The 19,843-nt window shown below is 43.9% G+C and overlaps 1 protein-coding gene across 1 annotated transcript in view; it reads left to right on the top strand.

Annotated features, from left to right (window-relative positions):
- eif4g1b (eukaryotic translation initiation factor 4 gamma, 1b) overlaps positions 1–19,843 on the top strand; it is a 42,051-nt gene that overhangs the window by 7,179 nt on the left and 15,029 nt on the right. Inside the window, exons 2-10 of the mRNA XM_080459502.1 lie at positions 2,288–2,342; positions 2,479–2,600; positions 4,330–4,416; positions 5,459–5,491; positions 6,219–6,239; positions 6,728–6,916; positions 8,332–8,437; positions 14,277–14,416; positions 19,316–19,408. Coding sequence (XP_080315628.1) covers positions 2,526–2,600; positions 4,330–4,416; positions 5,459–5,491; positions 6,219–6,239; positions 6,728–6,916; positions 8,332–8,437; positions 14,277–14,416; positions 19,316–19,408 — 744 coding nt within the window. The 5' untranslated portion in view covers positions 2,288–2,342; positions 2,479–2,525. The remainder of the gene's footprint in view (positions 1–2,287; positions 2,343–2,478; positions 2,601–4,329; positions 4,417–5,458; positions 5,492–6,218; positions 6,240–6,727; positions 6,917–8,331; positions 8,438–14,276; positions 14,417–19,315; positions 19,409–19,843) is intronic.

The following is a 19,843-nucleotide window of genomic DNA, read 5'->3' as shown; positions in this document are numbered from 1 at the left end:
ATGTTTGGCGTTTGTAGTCAGACTTAATTATCTATTAACTCCAAATAAATCTGTTCAAGTATCTGGTCAAACATTAAGGTATGAATGAATATTGAAAAGAATACACTGCTCACTTGAGTGTCCTGCACCAACTTGACTTTGTGGACAATAAACAGGCTGCTTTGTTGAGTTCGGGGGAATCCTCAGAGCGTGTATGGGCTGGTGTGTGTGTGTGTGTGGATGTGTATGTGTGAGGAGCTGTGCTCGGGTGGCATGAGGCAACAGTGGAGTCCTCTCAGGTTGGGCGCATGATTTGCCGAGGACACACAGTGAACTCAGTCAGGTCAGTCCTCACTGTGTTAGTCTGGACTTGTACAGCACGTTCTCTCTGCGTTCACTGAGATAATGCTTAATCTCTTGAGTTCATCCACTGGTGACATACAATGTAATGGTGTTTACTCAGGGGTTGAGGCAGAGCAATTGGTAAACAACACACTCAACCCAAATCTAATAGCACAAGTTGAGGGATTATAGCCAATAACAGGCAATGAGAGGGCAGGTTAAGATTTGTGCGGCTAATAATAACTTAATATTTTTGTTCACGCCATCCAATCAGCTGATGTGCTACTTTCATTAAAGATTTTCATCGTACATGATGGCAAAATACTACGATTAGTTTAAGGGTAAAAATCAGTTCTATCAAATATTTCAATGTTATTTTTACCATTGTTATCATAAATCCACAAATGGCCAATAATGGAAGTTCAGCTTAATGTCACAGCATTTCTCTGCTGGATTTGTTATGAGGGGTGTAGACAATTATTATGCTTAGACATTATTACAATTTAATTATGTCTCCCAAAAAGTTGGGATTTTCCCCCATAATTTTATTTTTAATTTTATTACATGTAGTAACACTTTTAGCATTGCTCACCAAGTGTTTCCTCTTGAAGAAAATGCAGTTCAACTTTAAAAAGATGGTGTTTATCATCTTCCTTTAATATGATGATATATGAAGATATATCAATATTGCCATATTGTATTTGTAACTCTGCAAAATCTTGTCATTATTTGACTTAATACAGGAACGTTAAAGATGGTCTGGTTGATCTGAACATCAAAGTCAGAATAATCAACAGACCCAGACACAAATAAGTGACTAATTTTGGCTCCGGTTGCTTGTTGCCAAACATCCCGATGTGTTTTCAGTTGGAGCCGTTAATCAGCATCAGCTGCTGTTGTTGCAGGGGTGACAGATGTGACGCTGTATATCTATTTCTAATGGATTGAGGTTTGGAGAGTGCATAATACTGATTTGAAATTTCACACCAGGGTACATGAAGAAAGAAATGTATTTTTTTTTTTTCTTTGCAGATAAATCACAAACACAGTTATGATTTAGGTTTTAGGTTTGGGCGGCATGGCTCGGTTGGTAGAGCAGTCGTCTCCCAATCGGAAGGTTGCAGGTTCAATTCCCATCTCTACCTGCACACATGCCGAAGTGTACCTTTGGCAAGACACTGAACCCCAAATTGCCTGTGTGAGTGGTTGGTGGTGGTCGGATGGGTCAAAATGGCAGCCTCACTTCCGTCAGACTGCCCAAGGGCAGCTGTGGCTACATACGTAGTTCACCACCATCGAGTATGGAGAGAATGAATTGTGCAATGTAAAGCATCTTTGAGTGTCCAGAAAAGCACTATATAAAACCAAGGCATTATAATTATTATTATTACTATTTAAGTAAGACTAAACACTATAATGGTGCTAGTGGAGGCCTGCAGTTGTTTCTAACCACCAGATAAGTAGAAGGAGAAAGGACACTCTAGATACAACAGCATCAACAGGGTAATGGAAGAACAAGCAATGCCTAGGTATATATATATATATATATACCCTTTTTTGTACCTCACAAAAAAGCTGCCGTTTGTCCAAATTCATAAATCACTGATCAGAACCCTTCAAAGTTATGAGTGGTGTTTCACAGGGCTCAGTTATCATAGTTAGGCCCCTCGTTATTAACCCCCCCCCCCCCCCCCGGAAACATTTATACTTATTCTCTTCCACTTCTTTGTTAAATGTCTCCTTGTCAAAAAGCTCGTACAATTCAGAATCCTGCTGTTAACGTTCAAAGCTTTCCTCATCTCACCAAGCTATTAAACACATACAGTGTCTACACGCTGAGTGTGTGTGGCCTGCCTGACATAGTGAGCTCGTTGGTTCAGAAACAGGTTGTCTCAGATGCCATGGATGACTGGAAAATGTGCCACAAGCTATTGTCGTTAATAAGGTTTCTGTTTCTGTCCTCCAGGAAATTAATTCTCCCTTGTTGTAACCACACTTTGGACCTAAAAAGATTTCTGAATGTAAGTTTAAAGACGTCCGTTGCTTATCCTTTTTAAGTCTGATTGTTTCGCCCTTCATTTCAGAAAATACCTCCATGTAACTGTACATTGTTGCTCAGTAAGTTCCAATTGACAGTGACCCTTTTGTCCTCCACAGATCCGTGCACAGGTCCACGCTCGCCTCCCCATGCAGAACCCCGTGAAATGAATGAAGCACCACAGCCTATAACGGGACACCCCTCCACCCCCCACCCTGCCCCCTCCCCGGGCCTCTCGCAGGTAACCAGCCACTCACACACACCCCTCCACCCCCACCCCCGTCTACCTGCCTGACGGCCTGGCTCTTTGAGGCTGCGGCACTTTAATTACGTTAGTTGTTTTATTTTTTGTAACGCGCAGAATAAACTAGAATTCCTGTAGATAATAGAAAGCAGATTACCCGGAAATATATTTTATTCACCACTGAGAGAAAAAAAGCTGCAGTGGTGACGGGGGTTTCTTGAGGAGAAAGACAGAAAAAAAAAAAACCTGTTGCAGAAAGTCCTGCAGAGTCATTTTCTGTGAACGGTTTGGGTTTGGGGGGGGGGGGGGGGGGGTAGCAGCTAGCTGTGTGTAGCATTACATGCTCCATGCTGGATAACAAGGAAGAAGCAGCTGAAACACCAATGTTCTGAACATAAAGAGGAGAGACAGGACTGTTGTGGAGCAGCAAACGACCTGTGGATTTATGCAGCACCGTGTAACCTTTAAAGCAACTTAATCTCTGTTGTAGATGATGACTGAGTGCAGAGTTTGTCCACGTCTCACTGTGTAAAACTCATGGTTGTAATGAAGAATAACAATTTTTAAAGGATTTCATCTTGATTTTTTTCTTCATATAATGAGATTCAAACCTTCCACAATATTGAAGCTGCAGGAACAGCAGGTTGCTCGGCTTCATCATGGTGGCTCGTGCCAGCTGACCAGCTGGGACTCATGTCTGCCTTCAAAAGGTGAATTCTTTGTCTCTTGATGACGGCACACGGCCCACCATGATCCGCTAATGACGGGACGAAGATCTCATCGGAAGTTACCACAGTCCTTTCTCATCTCGTCCTCTCAGGTCAAAATTAAGGAAGGACGAGGCAACAGGATGATCCTCCCAGATCAGTCTTCTTGTGTTCCTACTTCAATATCCTGGGAGCAGCGTTGTTTGTTATGTTTTGTGGTAGTTTCATAGACGAGATAAAAACACTAGGAGGCCGTCTTCCACAATGTGATTTGTTAGTAACCGGAATTGCCCAAGACAAAATGAGGAACAACTGAGAAATGAAAGTGAGCAGAATAAGGTCAACACATCAAAATGTCACTACAGGCCTTGTGCTTCTCATAAGGGGCCACTTTTGTCTGTAACTTAAAAGGTTCTCTCGAAACATGCTTTTGTGCGTCAATGTATTTTTGGAAGACATTTTCTTGCTCAAACTCAAAAGTCGAGTCATTTTTATGAAGCGTCTACCGAGAGACGGAACCTCGGTCCAGGAGCTTCCTCTGGCGCTCTAACGGTTCTCGAGCAAGAATCGGTTCTTCGGTACGTCTGTATCGTATTGGGACTGCCAGCTCTGGGGCCTAGCGATGCTGTAGTCGGTAGCGGGAGGCAGGCACGCAGAATTTCCTGTGGAATTTACTAGTCTTTAATATTATTGTGATATTAGTGTGATTATCATTAGTGATCTGAAACTTTATATTATTATTCTGACTTCTTTGCCAACGCGGTATATCTCCTGCAATCTTTAGCCGATTTGAACTCCTCGTGTTGTATGCTTTTTAGATCTCTAACCGTTTCTGAATAAATCACAAAAAACTACGAAGAAATGCCCCAAGCAGAGCGGATGGGAGAGGCACCTCATGAAGAAAGCAAAATCAAAGCAAGGAGATGAAAACAAGGAGATAAGATACAAGGAACTCATATGCGCTCATTTGGTGTCACTAACATTTTCCCACTGTTTTCCCTGCTTGCCATCTCTTGTAGGCCTCGTTCGCCCCCGGGCAGCCCCCTTCGGTTGTGTTTGCCACCCCACAGCCTCCACAAATGAACCCAACACAACAGCCCCGGCAGGTAGGTCCACCTGCTGCGCTCTACACCAATGACTGCTTTAACGTGTCACAGTCACTGTTTCTCGATGCTTTAGATACTTGACGTTATGCAGATCTTTGTTTCATATCTAAACCTTCTCTTTGAGGATCACAGCTAATCAACATGCAAATTATAAATTATTCTAGTAAATTATGAAGAAAAAAAACCTTATCTCACTGATACCTCATTTTTCCAAATGTTGCTGTGTGGCTTTCTAAAATCACATTATCCCGAGACAGTCTGAACATTTCTTATAAGGCCTGCTTGCCTGTTTGCTTACTTCTCACCAGTTCTGCGCCTTTTTTTTTAACTGTCAATGTGGCCTTCGGAATCGACGTGTTCACTTGGCTCCCATCTGCATGACTTTTTTTAAATTACCGTATTATTTTCTCCAGAGAAACTGTTTGTTCTTGATTACAGTTAGTAGTCACTTCTTTAAGATGTAGTGGAGACGATTGATCGGGTACTGAAATCAAAACAGTACCAGATATTTGGGAAAGTGCCCGTAACTCAACGAGTGCGCTTAATTTAACCATGTTATTGCTGAGTGAGCATCGATTCAGTTATTTGAGGGAAGACGCTCTCTAATCTTTATTTTCCTTAAAGTAATGAAGTATTAGCAACTAGCAGCTTACAACTCTTAGGCCCCGTTCATACACGTCAACGGTGCTTGGAGCCACTGAAAATGGGAAAATGGCTCCCGAGGTGGAACTTTTTTAAAATGCTAAAACTCTGTATCCGTGTAAACGGACCAAAACAAACCTTTTTGAAAACTCCTCAGCGCCATCTCTGTGTAGATGGCAGAAATGCTGCTGCTGCGCATGCACACTAAATAGTTCTTCTGCGAGTAGATGGATAGTAACAAGAAAGGCGGCCACCGACTACAGAGAATGACCGTTTGGTATTGGCTCTGAAGTGCAGCTGTAAAGGTGCAGAACTGAACGAGGCTTTTGGTAGGAAGTGAAGCACGGCCGTCCAGCACTCGTCTTAATAACTTCTGTCTTGTCTGCCTCTCCTCCTCTAGTTTGCCCCAGGGCCCCGACCTATACACCAACAGGTACTAACACCAACTAACCTGAGCTGGGGAGGGAAGGGTGGGCTTACTGAAATACCCGTTTGAACTGAAACTATTTAGCACGGAGCCCGGCTCAGAGTTGCGTGCTGAGCGGTTAAACTAATGAGCGGCAACGGGCTAACTCTGCTGTTCCAATTGTCACTGGTGATGAAGTTGCCGTTCCCTCTCGTCTACCTGCTGCTGACGTTGCTCGCGTGCGACGTCACATAATACTCACAAGGTTGTATCAGGAACCTTAGTTCGAGTACGGGTACTATGTGCAGTATCGTACCCGATACTTGACACTGGTATCATTATTGGTGCATCCCTATATTTAAATGTAAAATCATTTGACACATGATGTTTTTTTTTTTTTGTTTTTTTTTACAAGATGCTGTTACATTCTGGAGAAATTTGCTCATTTGTCAGGAGAAAAGATTTTATAGAATGCGTTTTCACTCGTTGCACTCATTTTGTAGGTAACGATTCCTCGTTTTCCCTAAGTCAGTATTGGTTCTGGAACGAGCAGACCTTTTGCCATTTTGCCTGTTTTCTGCATGCTGCTTGTTAAATCATTGCTGGGCTCAAAGCGCAGTTTCTGTGTGCTTTGCTCTAACTGATTGTGGTGCTTTCTTTCTTTTCTCCCCTCTCAACACATCCTCTTCCACCCTCTTCCTTGCTTCCACTTGATGTGTCTCTGTGTGTGATCTCTGTGTTTGTGCTGCTGAAGGGAAGCTTCAGGTCGCTACAGGTAACTCAATTTGCTCTTTCTTCCATTTTACTCCTCCTTGTGTGTTTATTTATTTATTAATTTTTTTTTTTAAATCATCCACGACTGACACTCTCTTGAGGAGTTCATACGTCTGTGTGTTAATATTTGGCAGCTCTGTGCTTTGTTGGCTTGGTGTCATTTTGCCGGCTATGGCTGTTAGCTCCCAGGCCCGCAGGAGAATGTCAATGAGGAGGCTGTGAATGAAGCAGCATTAGCTGCTTTATCTCTGCTGGCAGGCAGGGCCGATATGTTTCCAGTTGGAGCCCAGCCATAGATCCGAGGACAGACTAGATCTAGCTGCTAGAATGGACAAGCTAGATATACCTGGTCCAAGATTTGAAATCATGCACAGGCAATTTGTTTATTTCAGAGATTTAAGAAAGGTAACTGATAAATTCCTTGCTTCCCTTTTGTTTTGTCCTTTTTTACCCTCTTGTATTTTCTTGCTTTGACTTCCTTCCTCGCAGCCATTCTACAACCGGGCCAGCCTGCCTCCCAGCAGCGGGCCACGGGGTGTCTCACCCAGCAGTGGCCCCCGGCCGGTGACATCCACCCACGTCTACCAGGCAGGCCCTGGATCTCAAATGGTGATGATCCCCCAACAGTTACCCTTCGCCAGCTCACCACAGGGACCCGCCTACTTTATTCCAGGACAGGTAAGAGTTTTGGGGTTGATTTTGCTTCTTCAAGCTTACACAAATTACATTATTTGAATATGTACCAGCTGAAGTTAACAATAGTAAAACCTCTGTTGCTCTTTGTACCACTAATTCCTACTGGTCTATATGACTACAAAACAGCATTGAGCTTCTTTTTGCAAGGATTTTAATTCAGAACGCTTCAAGTTAAAGCAGGGGTGTCAAACACGTTTAAGTTCAGTCGCCACAGACAGTCCAATTTCACCTTGAGTGGGCCGGACGGTTACAATAGTGTCATAATAAGTTATTTCCAATTTTTCTTTTGTTGCGCAGAGAGTAGATGATGAAAATGTCTAACCAAACTTTTACTATATAAATTTTCTCTCCTGTGGAAAATGTTTGTTCAGGTCTGTTTTTTATGACTAACTCATTGGAGCTTTTGTATTGGAAATGACAAACATTTTTGGCTGCTTTTGATGAGCTGGTTAAATTGGGACAGGCTGTCGCACTGTGATTGATGTCATGGGGCTTCACATTTCTTCGAAAGATGCAGCCTCTGACTTAAGATCCCGTTTACATGCTTTTGTCACTTTTTGGGGGCCCATTTGCAATGGTGCTTGGAGCCGTTGTCAACACAACTTTCAGAAAACGGCTCCCAAGGTGGAACTTTTGGAAAACGTCTAACTCCATCTCCATGGAAACTTTTTGAAAACGCTCTGTCTGCATGGAAATGGGGATAATAACATTTTCTGAAAAGCTGCTACTGCACCACGGCCGTAGTAAATAGTTCTTCTGTACATGCACAAGTAGATGGACAGTAGCAACAATGGAGGCCTCAAGAGTGCCATGATTCCCAGTCCTTGTTCTCCTGGGACTTGGTAGTTTTATAGTTGAGATTCACCTGTAATAGCAATCCAACTACTTTTATCATATGAATGTCCGTGAAGTCACCATTGTTAATGTTTATATGTATGTAAATTTAATTATATATATATAATTCAGTCAGACTCTTCAACCAAGCCTGCTCCCAGTAGACCACAGACACACTACTACTGGACAATATCACTCCACTCCAACTGTGCAATAAGTGGTGCTATAAATATAATTATCTATAAGAACGTATTTACTATGTAAAATACATCCACCCCCATATTCTGTACATGTCCACACTTATAGGCACCGTGTGCATATTTTTCTATTATATTGTATTTTTACCTGCTTTTTTTAGTTCCTGCCATGTGTGCTTCTTTCTCTTTACTATCCTGTTGTACCACTGCAAATTTCTCCACATGCGAGATAAATAAAGGGATATCTTATCTTATCTTATCTTATATCTTATCTTATATATATAAGTGTGTTGCTCACCATCTCTTCTTTCTTTCACCCTACTGATTGTATCTGATGCCATCTGTCCCCTTCCTTTGCGTCCTCAGTACCGCTCGCCGCCGACCTATGTGGCCACACCGCAGCAATACCCCGTTCCAGCAGGAACCCCGGGCTTCTACCCAGGCACCAGCCCCGCTGAATATGGTACTTACGGTAAGAGGCTCTGCCCGGGGCCTCATATGCGCCACTCACACCCAGAGAGAAACACACACACACACACACACACACACACACACACACACACACACACACACACACACACACACACACACACACACACACACACACACACACACACACACACACACACACACACACACACACACACACACACACACACACACACACACACACAATAAAGGGCTTTGACACCAGTACTGAGGAACTAATTGCCCGGTGGTCTGCTAACTACCACTGGTCAAGTCAGTGCTGTTTCACCAGAAAAGAAAACATATGATACTATGATAACTACCCAGTGTTGCCCACTAGATTTTTAAAGGCTGCTTCTTACATTTCTGACAGATTAACAAAGACGTTGTGCTACAATCCACTGGTTGTTTTATTATGAATGGTGTTGGCAGAGTGCAAAGGTGACATCCACACAGTGTGGTATCTGAGTTTGACAGGTCCACAAACGTGAGTTTGATTCATATAATGACAACAAAATGTCAGTCACTCAATAGAGGTGGAGTACATCACAGACATTTTTGTGCGCTCACTCGCTGTTCTGCATTTCTTCAGTTTTGCCATTTTTGATCACCAGCTGCAACATCTTCCTTTGATTAGTCTCAATTTAGTCTCAGTTTGGCCTGGGTGTGGCTGCAGATTGGTAAATGTTGGAAGCTGCTGGCTGTCCGTCAAAGCAGGTTCAACTGAAACAAATACATTGCATATCACCATTCTGCATTCTGTTGTGTGAAAGTGTGGGACTCTGATCCATCCCCTCAGGCACTTCCCTCATATATCGTGGGCTCCTTCTTTGTCTGGAGTGAATTACTACCCAGTCACACAAAGTGTTCCCATCCAACCTCTTGGCTCCTGCAAACAGCACTGCAGGCTGAGGGTTAAGCTCATCCCATGTGCTCTCACTCCCTCTACTGGCGGCTGAGTGTTGGTGCGGCTCGGATTGCAGCATTGTCCTGAAACAAACTCGTTGACCCCCCCCCCCCCCCATTCTCCAGGCATTTCAGCTATGTCTAGTCTTTGTTTGACCGGTGCTCATGAGCAGCAGAGTGCGGATGCCTGACCGAACCTGTAAAAGCTTCATTTGTCCACGCTCCCACCAACTCTTTGAGTGTTGCAAAAAAAAATAAAAAATTATTGTGAAGGATGTTCAAAAGAATTTATGTTTAAATCTTTGTTTTTTCACTGCATGTACAGATCTTTTTAGCTTCAGTTGACCTCAAAAAGTGAATTCTCTTTTGAACTCACTTGTTTCATCACGCCGTATGTGTATGTGTGTGCAAATCACATGCTTCACACCGTTTCACATTAGCACTTTACTTCCAGAAGGCACTAATACTAAACATGTGAAAAATACAACAACAGCCACATTGACACACACTGTGCTAACAGGGGTCTGTATTGCATTACTCAGATGATACTCAGATACTTTTGAATTAGCTGCAGTGTGATAGCAAGGAATGCAACATCGGAGGTGTGTGTGTGTGTGTGTGTGTGTGTGTGTGTGTGTGTGTGTGTGTGTGTGTGTGTGTGTGTGTGTGTGTGTGTGTGTGTGTGTGTGTGTGTGTGTGTGTGTGTGTGTGTGTGTGTGTGTGTGTGTGTGTGTGTGTGTGTGTGTGTGTGTGTGTGTGTGTGTGTGTGTGTGTGTGTGTGTGTGTGTGTGTGTGTGTGTGTGTGTGTCATTTCCTGCAGTATTATTGTTAGAACTTAGTTGAACTCCAGTGTTGTGAATTCTGAAAGTCATAAGCAACAGGCTCCCATCCAGCTGCCAAACCACCAAGCAAAAGATAAAAATTTCAAAGAAAGCATTGTGAAGAAACATAACACTGAGGACCAATCTGAGATACCATCTGTTGATGAAGTCGCATTAATAACTAAGTGAAAATGATTTAACTCCCCCAAATGACACGCCTACATTTATTTATTCAACATTTATTTGTATTTTATCCCAGAGCTTAAGTAAATAGCATTATTGAAAAGTATTCAGAAAGAATTTGGCCCCTTAAATAAATGACCCTTGTTTGCTGTAATACATCAGTCTGAGGATACTTTTCCAAACCCCTTTCAATATAAAGATATCTGAGGTTTAATCAGAAAGTATAGTAGTGCTTTGCAATATGCCTGTCTTTTAAAGTGGGATTAATATTTTCACATTCATTGTTCAGATTTGCTGTTGAATTTGTGTAATATCTGGTTTCTGCAAAACACACCTTGCAGCAGTTTACACTGTGTGTGTGTGTGTGTGTGTGTGTGTGTGTGTGTGTGTGTGTGTGTGTGTGTGTGTGTGTGTGTGTGTGTGTGTGTGTGTGTGTGTGTGTGTGTGTGTGTGTGTGTGTGTGTGTGTGTGTGTGTGTGTGTGTGTGTGTGTGTGTGTGTGTGTGTGTGTGTGTGTGTGACTTTGAATCGCATGCCGTGTTGTGACATCAAATGGCACATGACCTCAAATAAGCAGCAAAGTGACGGTAAGATGGCGCATTCTGAACATGTGAATGTGTCCCGCACTTTGAAATCTGCTTACTCTGCTGTGCTTCATGTAAAGTTGTGGTAATGAGCATGGTAACAATCCCAGAATATCATATGGACACCACCCCACCCCACCCCCCACACCAATGCCCCTAGTGGTACAGTCTCTCTGACCATTGAGTCCTTTTCTAGCAGTCAGGTAAAAGGACATGCGTGTACAGGCACTATTTTTAAGATCCCCTCCCACCGAGAGCGAGCTGCACAACTCTCCAAACCGCACGCGCACAAATCCAGCAGCAGCCCCCCTTTGTCGTGAGGTCTGATGTCTTCTCCTGCGCAGATCAGATAACTCCACCGTGGTGGAGCGGTAGGAGGGGAGCCTTCAGCCCAGACGGTGGAGCCAGTGGGGGGAGAAAAAAAAAAAGGAAAGCAAGGAGGGAGGAATCAGGAAGGTCAAAGGGAGGAGCGAATGCGGGGACGCTAGAGGAGGGAGGGCCGAGCGTTGAAAAGAAATCTTTCTGAGAGGACACCTGTAGAGAGGACAGGAACGAGCCAGAAAGGGGGCTCGGAGAGAAACCCCCTCTCCTTTCATTTTCCACTTTTCCCAGAAGCGTTCAGCATGGGGAACCGTGGGTCTCAGGAGCAGCAGGTCTCTGAGGGTAGGTGTCGTCTCCTCTCCCCTCCCCATCAATGAACTCCTCCACTCTGTGACTCAGATATTGAGTCTCTTATTTGCTGTGTCTGGACTCCTTCCAAGAAACTCTCACTCCTCCTCCTCCTCCTCCTCCTCCTCCTGCTCCTGACTTTCTTAGTTTTTTTAGAATGCTCCCCTTCTCCTTTCTCTCTCTCTCTCTCTCTCACTGTTGCCGTCTTCCCCCTTAGCCTGTCGGTCCGTGTGGGCTTTATTTGACTATATTTAGGCTGCGCTGCTCCTGGTCAACAATGCAGACTCAGTAATGTGAGAGAGTGAGAGAGTGAAAGAGAGAGAGAGAGAGAGAGAGACGCGCCACCGTGCTGAAAGAGAGGCCTCTTCAACTCTTTTTTTTTCTTTCCTTTTTTTCCCCCCTGTGAGGTACATCTGGTTCTGAACTGTAGCTCAAGCCAGTTACAAAGCCAGGTAACTGGAAAAGAATTCCTCATGTCATGTTGGCATTATTGACCGGGCAGTCTAAAAGCGCCTGTTTATTTTAGTGCATACTGTTTTTTATTTGTTTTGTGAGCAGTCCTATTGACATCCGAATATCATGAACGCACAAAGCTAGAAACAAGCAACTACCAGACAAGATACAGAAGCTTTTTACTGATCGAGAGGGGGGTTATGACTACGGGGGGAATCTGGACTTCAGAACCAAGAGTGTTCCAACAACGATGAGGAGGAAGAGCACTTCAGTCAGTGGAGTGAGGATTTGGAACAAACTCAGCCAAGACCTGAAACAATGTCCAACCATGAAACTGTTAAAAAAAACAAAAAACAGGCTCACTCTTAAAATATTAATCAAGTACAGGGATGAAGAACGGGGAGGAAACTATAGGGTGTCTCTTTGCACTGTAAACGGGATTATGCACAGGTGATTGTTGGTATATTTCTTTATATAGGGTTTGGGTGTGAACAGGCATATTGGGAAAGGGAGCGCTGTGGGAATGAATGTATATGAATACAAACTTGACATTTTGTGTTTGTGAGTGTGTGTATATATGTGGTCACTATGTATATATGTCTATATTGTATGTGTATATACAGAAGTCTTCTTTATTAGATAACATTCTTACTGTTATATACATATATAATACTAACTTTTCTTAATACAGAAAGACAATTATAGAGTATAACTATCACTTTTTGGAGAAGGGGTAGGACTTCATAAGTTTACTTCTTCCTACCCCCTTTTCTGGCATGTTAATCAGATATATGAGGTGTGTGCGCGCGTGTGTATGTTGGTAAGTACGTGTGGGTGTACTTAAACATAGATTACATATTTTGTATAAATATATTTTCATTAGCTTTAAATACGGAACCGTTTGGCCTTAATAACAGATCCTTCAGGTTGGCTTGTCACTACTGTCAACTGATCTGAAATTGAAATGGACTTTTTCTGTTATTTTCTAATACTCCCATCTTCTATGCAGCCTGGTTTGACTTGTGGAATCACCTCCAGGGGCGTGTGAACACCCTGAACAGTTCGCTCACAAGTAGTGCTTTAATTCCCAAAGTGTGAGGAATTCCGTGTGAAATTATATATCATTACATCGATCAGTTATAAGTGTCTTTGAGCGAGAGGAATTTCAATATGATTTTTACAGTTTCCCAGCATGCTCCCATTAAACTCTTCCGTTGTGTCTATTACAGCGAGGCCTCGTGCAGTTCTAATCGGTTTGGAGAAACAATTTGACAGTAATATAGTAACATTTGGTGTGTTTTGGGGTTCCATTTACACAACTACAGCGCTCAGAGCCACTGAAAAGTTTACTTTTTGAAAATGCTCCATGGAAACAGGGAAATGCAACTTTTCTGAAATTCTGTTACTGCGCCTCACGACCACGTAAACAGGGCTTCACCGTGCAATGTGGCTTCTTCACTATTAACTTCAGGGCAATTTTCAGAGCAAAGTTTCATTTTAACTACACTTGGGAGTGATGCATTTAATGGAAAGTGCTTTGTTTCCCCCACTATATCTAAAACCGTCAGCGAGAGAATAACATAGCTTATATGAAACGGTTTATAGGAAACATTTTATCTTTTCCACTCTGGTCCACATATACGATATCTAGAATATGTTTACAGAACTACCAGAAAGCAGAAAAGTACTACTTTGTGTCTCTATACTTGTCATTACTGTGGCCCACAGGGCTTCTGCAGGCCGACCCTGCATCACAGACCAGATTCACCAGCGTGTCACATATTTGAAACATGAGATTCTCGGTACAATCAAAGATATTGAAGTAATCTTTGATAAATGCGCCAAAGCACTAACTTGTTGTATATTTTTTAAACAGTTCCACAGCTTTTAAATCAAGCTATAAAATGATAGTTGACTGGATTAACAAAGTATTTGAATTAAATGAAGAATTTATGATGTAGAACAAGATCCTTATTGAGCTCACATACAGTGTCACATCTAAGGTTAATCTTTTCATCAGACTGTCTTGATTTGACATAACTGACCTTTTAGAAAATGAACCATGCACCCACTGATTCTAACACGTGACCACAGGCTTTACTCTCCAGTATGGAGGCATGTGTGTACATCCTGAACGCATCAGGCCGATACTATCGCTGCAAGTTACGACCAGGGGGATTAAGCGTGTACGTGGTGTTTTACATTCTTCTCTCTGTTTCCATCCACAGCAGGGGCTTACTACCCCGCACAGCCTCAGTTCACCCCGTCGGTGCAGGCGGCGCCCGTCATCATGAACCCCGCACCTCAACAGCAGCAAGCACCACCTCAGCCCCCACAGCACATCCGCACCAAACGGGAGCGCAAACCGGTACGGGCCTTCGCCACAAAACGTGTCGCTCCTCGAGCGAAGAAATCAGATCTGATGAACCAAACGGGGAAGATTTAAAAGAAATGTTTAGACATTAGTTTTTCAACTCTGATTCTGGACTGTAGCAGCATGGTTTTCCTTTCTGTCGATGCTGTCTACGTTTGTTACGACTGTTTTTCCCATTCGCAAACAAGCACTTGTGAGATAAATAGAAAGATGTTGATGGTTTTACAGACAAAGGCGTTGAAATGTTTGAGGTCCTCTTTGATCTGTCATTGCAATACGGCAGTTTCTTCAACTGTCGACTCATCAATGAGGGTCAAAGTAAGTTCATGTAGATTATGTATCTTCCAAAGCAGTTTTTTTTTCCATTGTAAGGAATAAGATCTCCTTTGCAGAGTTCTAGAGATCAAGGTCCGTTTACACAGCACTGTTTTCAGGTGAAAACAAAAAACCTTCGGTACATTTTGAGTGTCCGTTTACACAACAACTCTGCTCAGATTGAAACGGAGGAAAACACAACTTTTCCGAAACCCTGCTCCTGCGCATGCACACCACGACCGTAGTAAACTGTTGTCTAGATTAGCACTCTCGCCTCACAGCGAGAATGGTTCAAATACAGCCCAGGGCCTTTCTGTATGGAGTTTGCATGTTCTGCCCAAGTGTGCGTGAGTTTCCTCCGGTTTCTCCCTCAGTCCAAAAAAAACATGCACCGGGGGTCCCTGAGCAAGACCCTCGGTCCCCACCAGCTCCCCTCCAAACGCTGCGCCATGCGGCTGCCTACCGATTGGTCAATTCGGTGACCGAACATTTCACCAAGGGGATTATTTAAATTCTTCTTCTCTTCTGCACATGTGATGGACAATAACAACAATGGCGGTCTGCAAAATGCCGTGACTCACAGTCCATACTCCAATCAAATTTGGTTTTCTATCCATACGACTATCCGTGTACTCACCATTGTTAGCGTTCATAATGTCTTGTTCTCTGCGCACGTATGTGTGGTTTCAGTGTTCTTATTTAATTTCTTATCTAAAGCTGTATTCAATCCAAAAATACCTGGAACCTTCAGTAACTGGAACCTCCAGTTCCAGGTACTTCTCTTCAAGTAACTATGTTCCCTCTTTCTTGTGCCAATTGTTGCCTGTGTTTTCACCATGGCCTGGAGTCCTAGGAGTAATATAACAATCCGATGACATAGTGGAAACCAATGAATGTAAATACACTACACTTCTAATCCAGGAGGATAAACAGAACATCCAGGTCCAACGATAAAGATTCTTAAAAAGCGATGGAGATGTTGGCATGTTCATTCGACAAACTGTAAACACACAACGAGATACAGCTTGTGCTTTGAGCTGTTTTATTAAAAGAAACACGGCAAGAACACAAACCCGTGTAACAAGATGAATTCAAAATGCCAGGAATGTGTTATCCAATCAGAGACGATCCGCAGTGCAGATCCCACCCTCAAAGTTTCTGAAACTTTCGGAAATACTACCCCACGATCAAGGTTTTTTTTTTTTTCTTTTCGTCATGTATGTAGATATTAGCCTTGAACAAATGTTTTGTCCTTGGTTACAGCTGTATAGTATTGTACTAATCAGTTGCCTGGCCTTTGGTGACCAAACTGTCAAAGCAGTGTTTGAAGCCCGATCTCCAGCTTTGGATTGCGAGCGTGCTTCTCGTGTCTGCGCTGACGTCAGGTCGTGACAGATTGTCCGGTTTGAACGCACCAACAGCCGCCAAGATGATGACACTGGTGTCAAATCAGTCATCCGATGCTGCGCGCTGGCAGAAGTCACGCATCCAAGTTGGGATAGCTTATCAAGAAAATCTTAAAGAAAACATCCACGGACTGAGCAGTGCTTGCTTGGTGATGGTGAACGTTACTGCTTACCAAGGACAAAATTCAGGCTTCAGGCTGCTGTGAACACATGAGACTGGTGCCAAATTACTAATACAGCAGATTCATCATCATTTAAAACCTGGGGTTCCCCTTATAATTTCATGAGATATTATTGGCAATAAATACAAACAATTAAGTCACTGATCATGTCTTTTTACTTAACACCCATATTATTCCTTCTGGAAAGTTAAATCTTTTCCCATTCAGAGGAAAATCCACATATATAACACCCAAAACAAAAGTTTTTTAAAGCACGCCTGTATATATAAAAGAAGTAGTGACATTGTTTTATTCTTCTGTCTGCAGCTTTAAATGTAGGAATGTAAGATGTGGGAGTGTGAAAGCAGTGACCTCATTTCATTGTTGTTTTGGCTCAAGGCTGCAACTGGCACATCTCTGGTGGCCAGACGAACGGTGCTTAAGTTGACTACAGGGTATTTAAGGAAGCAAGTCCCGACAAGGTGGGAAATGTCTTCATTCAAGTGTTAAAAGCAAATCTTTTAACCAAAAACAACCAACAGCGCCAACTAGTGGCCTGGCATGCTAACTACATCGTTTTCAAACCGTTTTTCCAAGACGAAAACGCAAAAGCGATGTTTTCACTTGAAACGTTGTCTTGTAAATGAAGCCTTAAAATGTGCCATGACATAACACTGACCCTCCACCCTCAGTTATCACATCTGCTCCCTTTCCAAATATCCAGTTTTTCCTGTCAATGCAGAGGTGATGGGAGAAAAACCTTTTGCATTTTTCTTTCTGCACCACACATCTATAGAAAAGCTGCAAACACACATGAAACACTCACTTTATTGTTTTCTGGCTGAATATTCCAGCAAAAAGCAGCTGATTGCAATGACGTGTTTAAGATAATTGTAGCATGTCTATAGAAGTCGGTTTCTTTCCCAACAAGTATTAGTGATAGTTCTCCTGCAGTGAGCTGTTGGTGCTGTCATAACGCAACGTGGCTTGATGTTTTGCAATCCCTTCAAACATGCTTCGTGAATATGAACAAAGAGTTCATTTCCATCCATACAGTATGTCTACCCCCCCCCCGGCTCTCTAAGATGGCCCGGGGCTGGTATGTGATAGCTCTCTGTGAACTGCAGCCCCAGTTTGTGCCTCTTACGCAGCAGACGTGTGCCGAGGCAAGTCAGACACTGTATACGGAATCTAAAGCCAGCTGAAGATAACGGCCCAAGGAGGTTTCATCACAGATGTGCTCGTCCGAGCTCTGCTGAGGCCGTAAAAGTTTCTCCTCAAAGGGATCCGAGTAGACACTACAGGGCTTGTGCACTCCTGGGTGAAAGATCTTTTTTCGGTCGTGATGCAGGTACACGTCAAGGCAAACACTAGCCGAGTGTGGGCGAATGGTGACCTTCCGTCTGAGGCACCGTGTCAACTCGTACACTAGTATACAAAGTCCCACAGATAAGTAGAGAGAAGTTCAACGACGCCAAAGCAACACCATGGCAGTTTTCTGCATGTTTGGTAAAAAGTGGAGACCCGCAGCCATGCTAAAGATTGTCTCCTCACTTTTTTGCCCTCCTCTCCTCCCAGCTCAGCCTGTCAGAGCTCAGAAAGGAGGGGAGAAGTGGGGAGGGTGGGGAGTTGGGAGGGAGGGGGTTGACGGACATGTCAGCACATACTGTAGCTCAGCTCCACGTGGCCACCGGTCTCCTCCCCCCTCCTCTGAGCCGGAAGGGCTAACCAGGCAGCCTTCCTCTGCTGCTGTGGCATCCGTACTCCCCCTCCCCCTCCCCCTCCCCCTCCTCCTCCCCCTCCCACGCCGCCTCCTCCTCCCCAGAAAGCCCTGGCTTGTGGGGAGAGAAAAAAGTCTGACTTGACAGCACAGTGAGAATGCATTAAAAAAGGGGGAGTTTCTCTCCCTAGCTGCAGTTCATTTGGTAATGATAACTGGTTTTTTTTTTGTGTGTGTGTTTTTTCTTCTTCCTGGAAACCCTCCCAGTCCCCCCCCTCCTCCCTCCCATGCCCCTCCTTCACTCCCCGGCCCCTTTAACTGTCTGCTTACTCTCCGCTGTGGGCGGGGGTGCACATTCCAATACCAAAGCTTTACAAGGCCAGTCGCTTTATCCCTTTTTTTCCCTCCCCTCCCTGTTCTGTTGGGTGTATGAAAGAGGGGGAGAGTGAGTCAAGTTGCTTGCTAAGCTCCCTGACAGTCGGGCCTCAGCCCTCGCTGTGTCCCGTTGTGCCGGCGTGGAGCTATCACGTATTCGAGGTGAAACCTACTTTCCAGCACCCTCCTCCTTTTTCTTTTTTCTTTTTTGACTTGGTGGGGTTAAAGTCCAGCTGGAGCGGCCTCTCCAGCCCCCCCACCCCACCCCCTCCAGGATGAGATTGAGGCCCACAGGGGTTTCACAGCAATAGGATCTGCAGGCACACCGAGCCAGGTAAAGGTCAACAGTGTTGGGCAAATATTGCTGCACTTTAGGGAAAAAGAAAGTCGGCCAAAGAGCAGACCTGCGTTAACTGCTCACTGGTAACTTTTTGCAGTTTAATCCTTGTCCAGTGACTGCGTGCGTCACTTTGGTTATAAATACCACTTTCAGGACAGCTCCGGCTTCACCCAGGAAAACACTTTCAGAGTGCGATCAAGAGAATGGACAGCACGTGTCTCTCGGGGTTTTTTTTTAATTTTTTTTTGGCTCCTCCTTGCTGCTCCAGGCCTGAAACAGGAAAGTCTTCTGTTAGCTCTAACCAGGGCTCGGCGAGTCAGCCTGGAGCCGCACAGCTCGGCTCGCAGTCTCTCTGGTGAGTCAGAGGCCAACGTGCTCGCAGTCGTGCGGCGGAGGAATGTGCACAGCGGTCGGAGGTTTGGATACTGTGCTGCACAGGCCGATGATTGAATGGAGAGACGCAGAACGACTGTAGATCCTCCGACTCGAGTCACGTTCCTCCAAAGTTTTTATCCTCGTTCCTTTTCAAAATGTCGGGCGTGCTTCAGAACTTCATCTGCTTCTTTTCCTCCACAGATCAGAATAAGAGACCCAAACCAAGGAGGTCGAGACATCACTGAGGAGATTATGTCCGGGGTCCGCCGCGGCTCCATTCCAACCCCCCCACTGGTGAGCAACAAGTATTCATCCCATATCTGCTCATGTCAGCCACGAGTGGAATTTTAGAATAGAATCATCTTTATCGAACTTTGATTTCTGTATTGCATCACACAAAATGTATTGTCCTTCCGAGCTGGAACAAATCCTGTAAGGACATCTGGAACCAATATTGAATTTTTTCATGTATTGATTAATTTGTTATAGTTGAAGTTGTTTAACACTTATGGAACTCATCATAGTGAAAGGAGATGGTGCATCAGAGGTTTTATTACTCTTATTACATTATTAACAGCACCTCTTTACCATTCATGTTGCATTATAGAAATTAAGTTTCTGTCGTAAATGAGAACGAGGAACTTCCCTGGTTGTGATGCCCATGGGTTAGCAGTTATAAGGAAAACTGTGGCGGACAAACATGTGGCTCCTTCAACCAATTTCAAACTA

This window comes from Lipophrys pholis (genome assembly GCF_963383615.2).
Source record: "Lipophrys pholis genome assembly, chromosome: 3".
Taxonomy (NCBI): Eukaryota; Metazoa; Chordata; class Actinopteri; order Blenniiformes; family Blenniidae; genus Lipophrys; species Lipophrys pholis.
The sequence above is the reverse complement of the archived record's forward strand: the minus strand, read 5'-3'. Positions and strand labels throughout refer to the sequence as shown.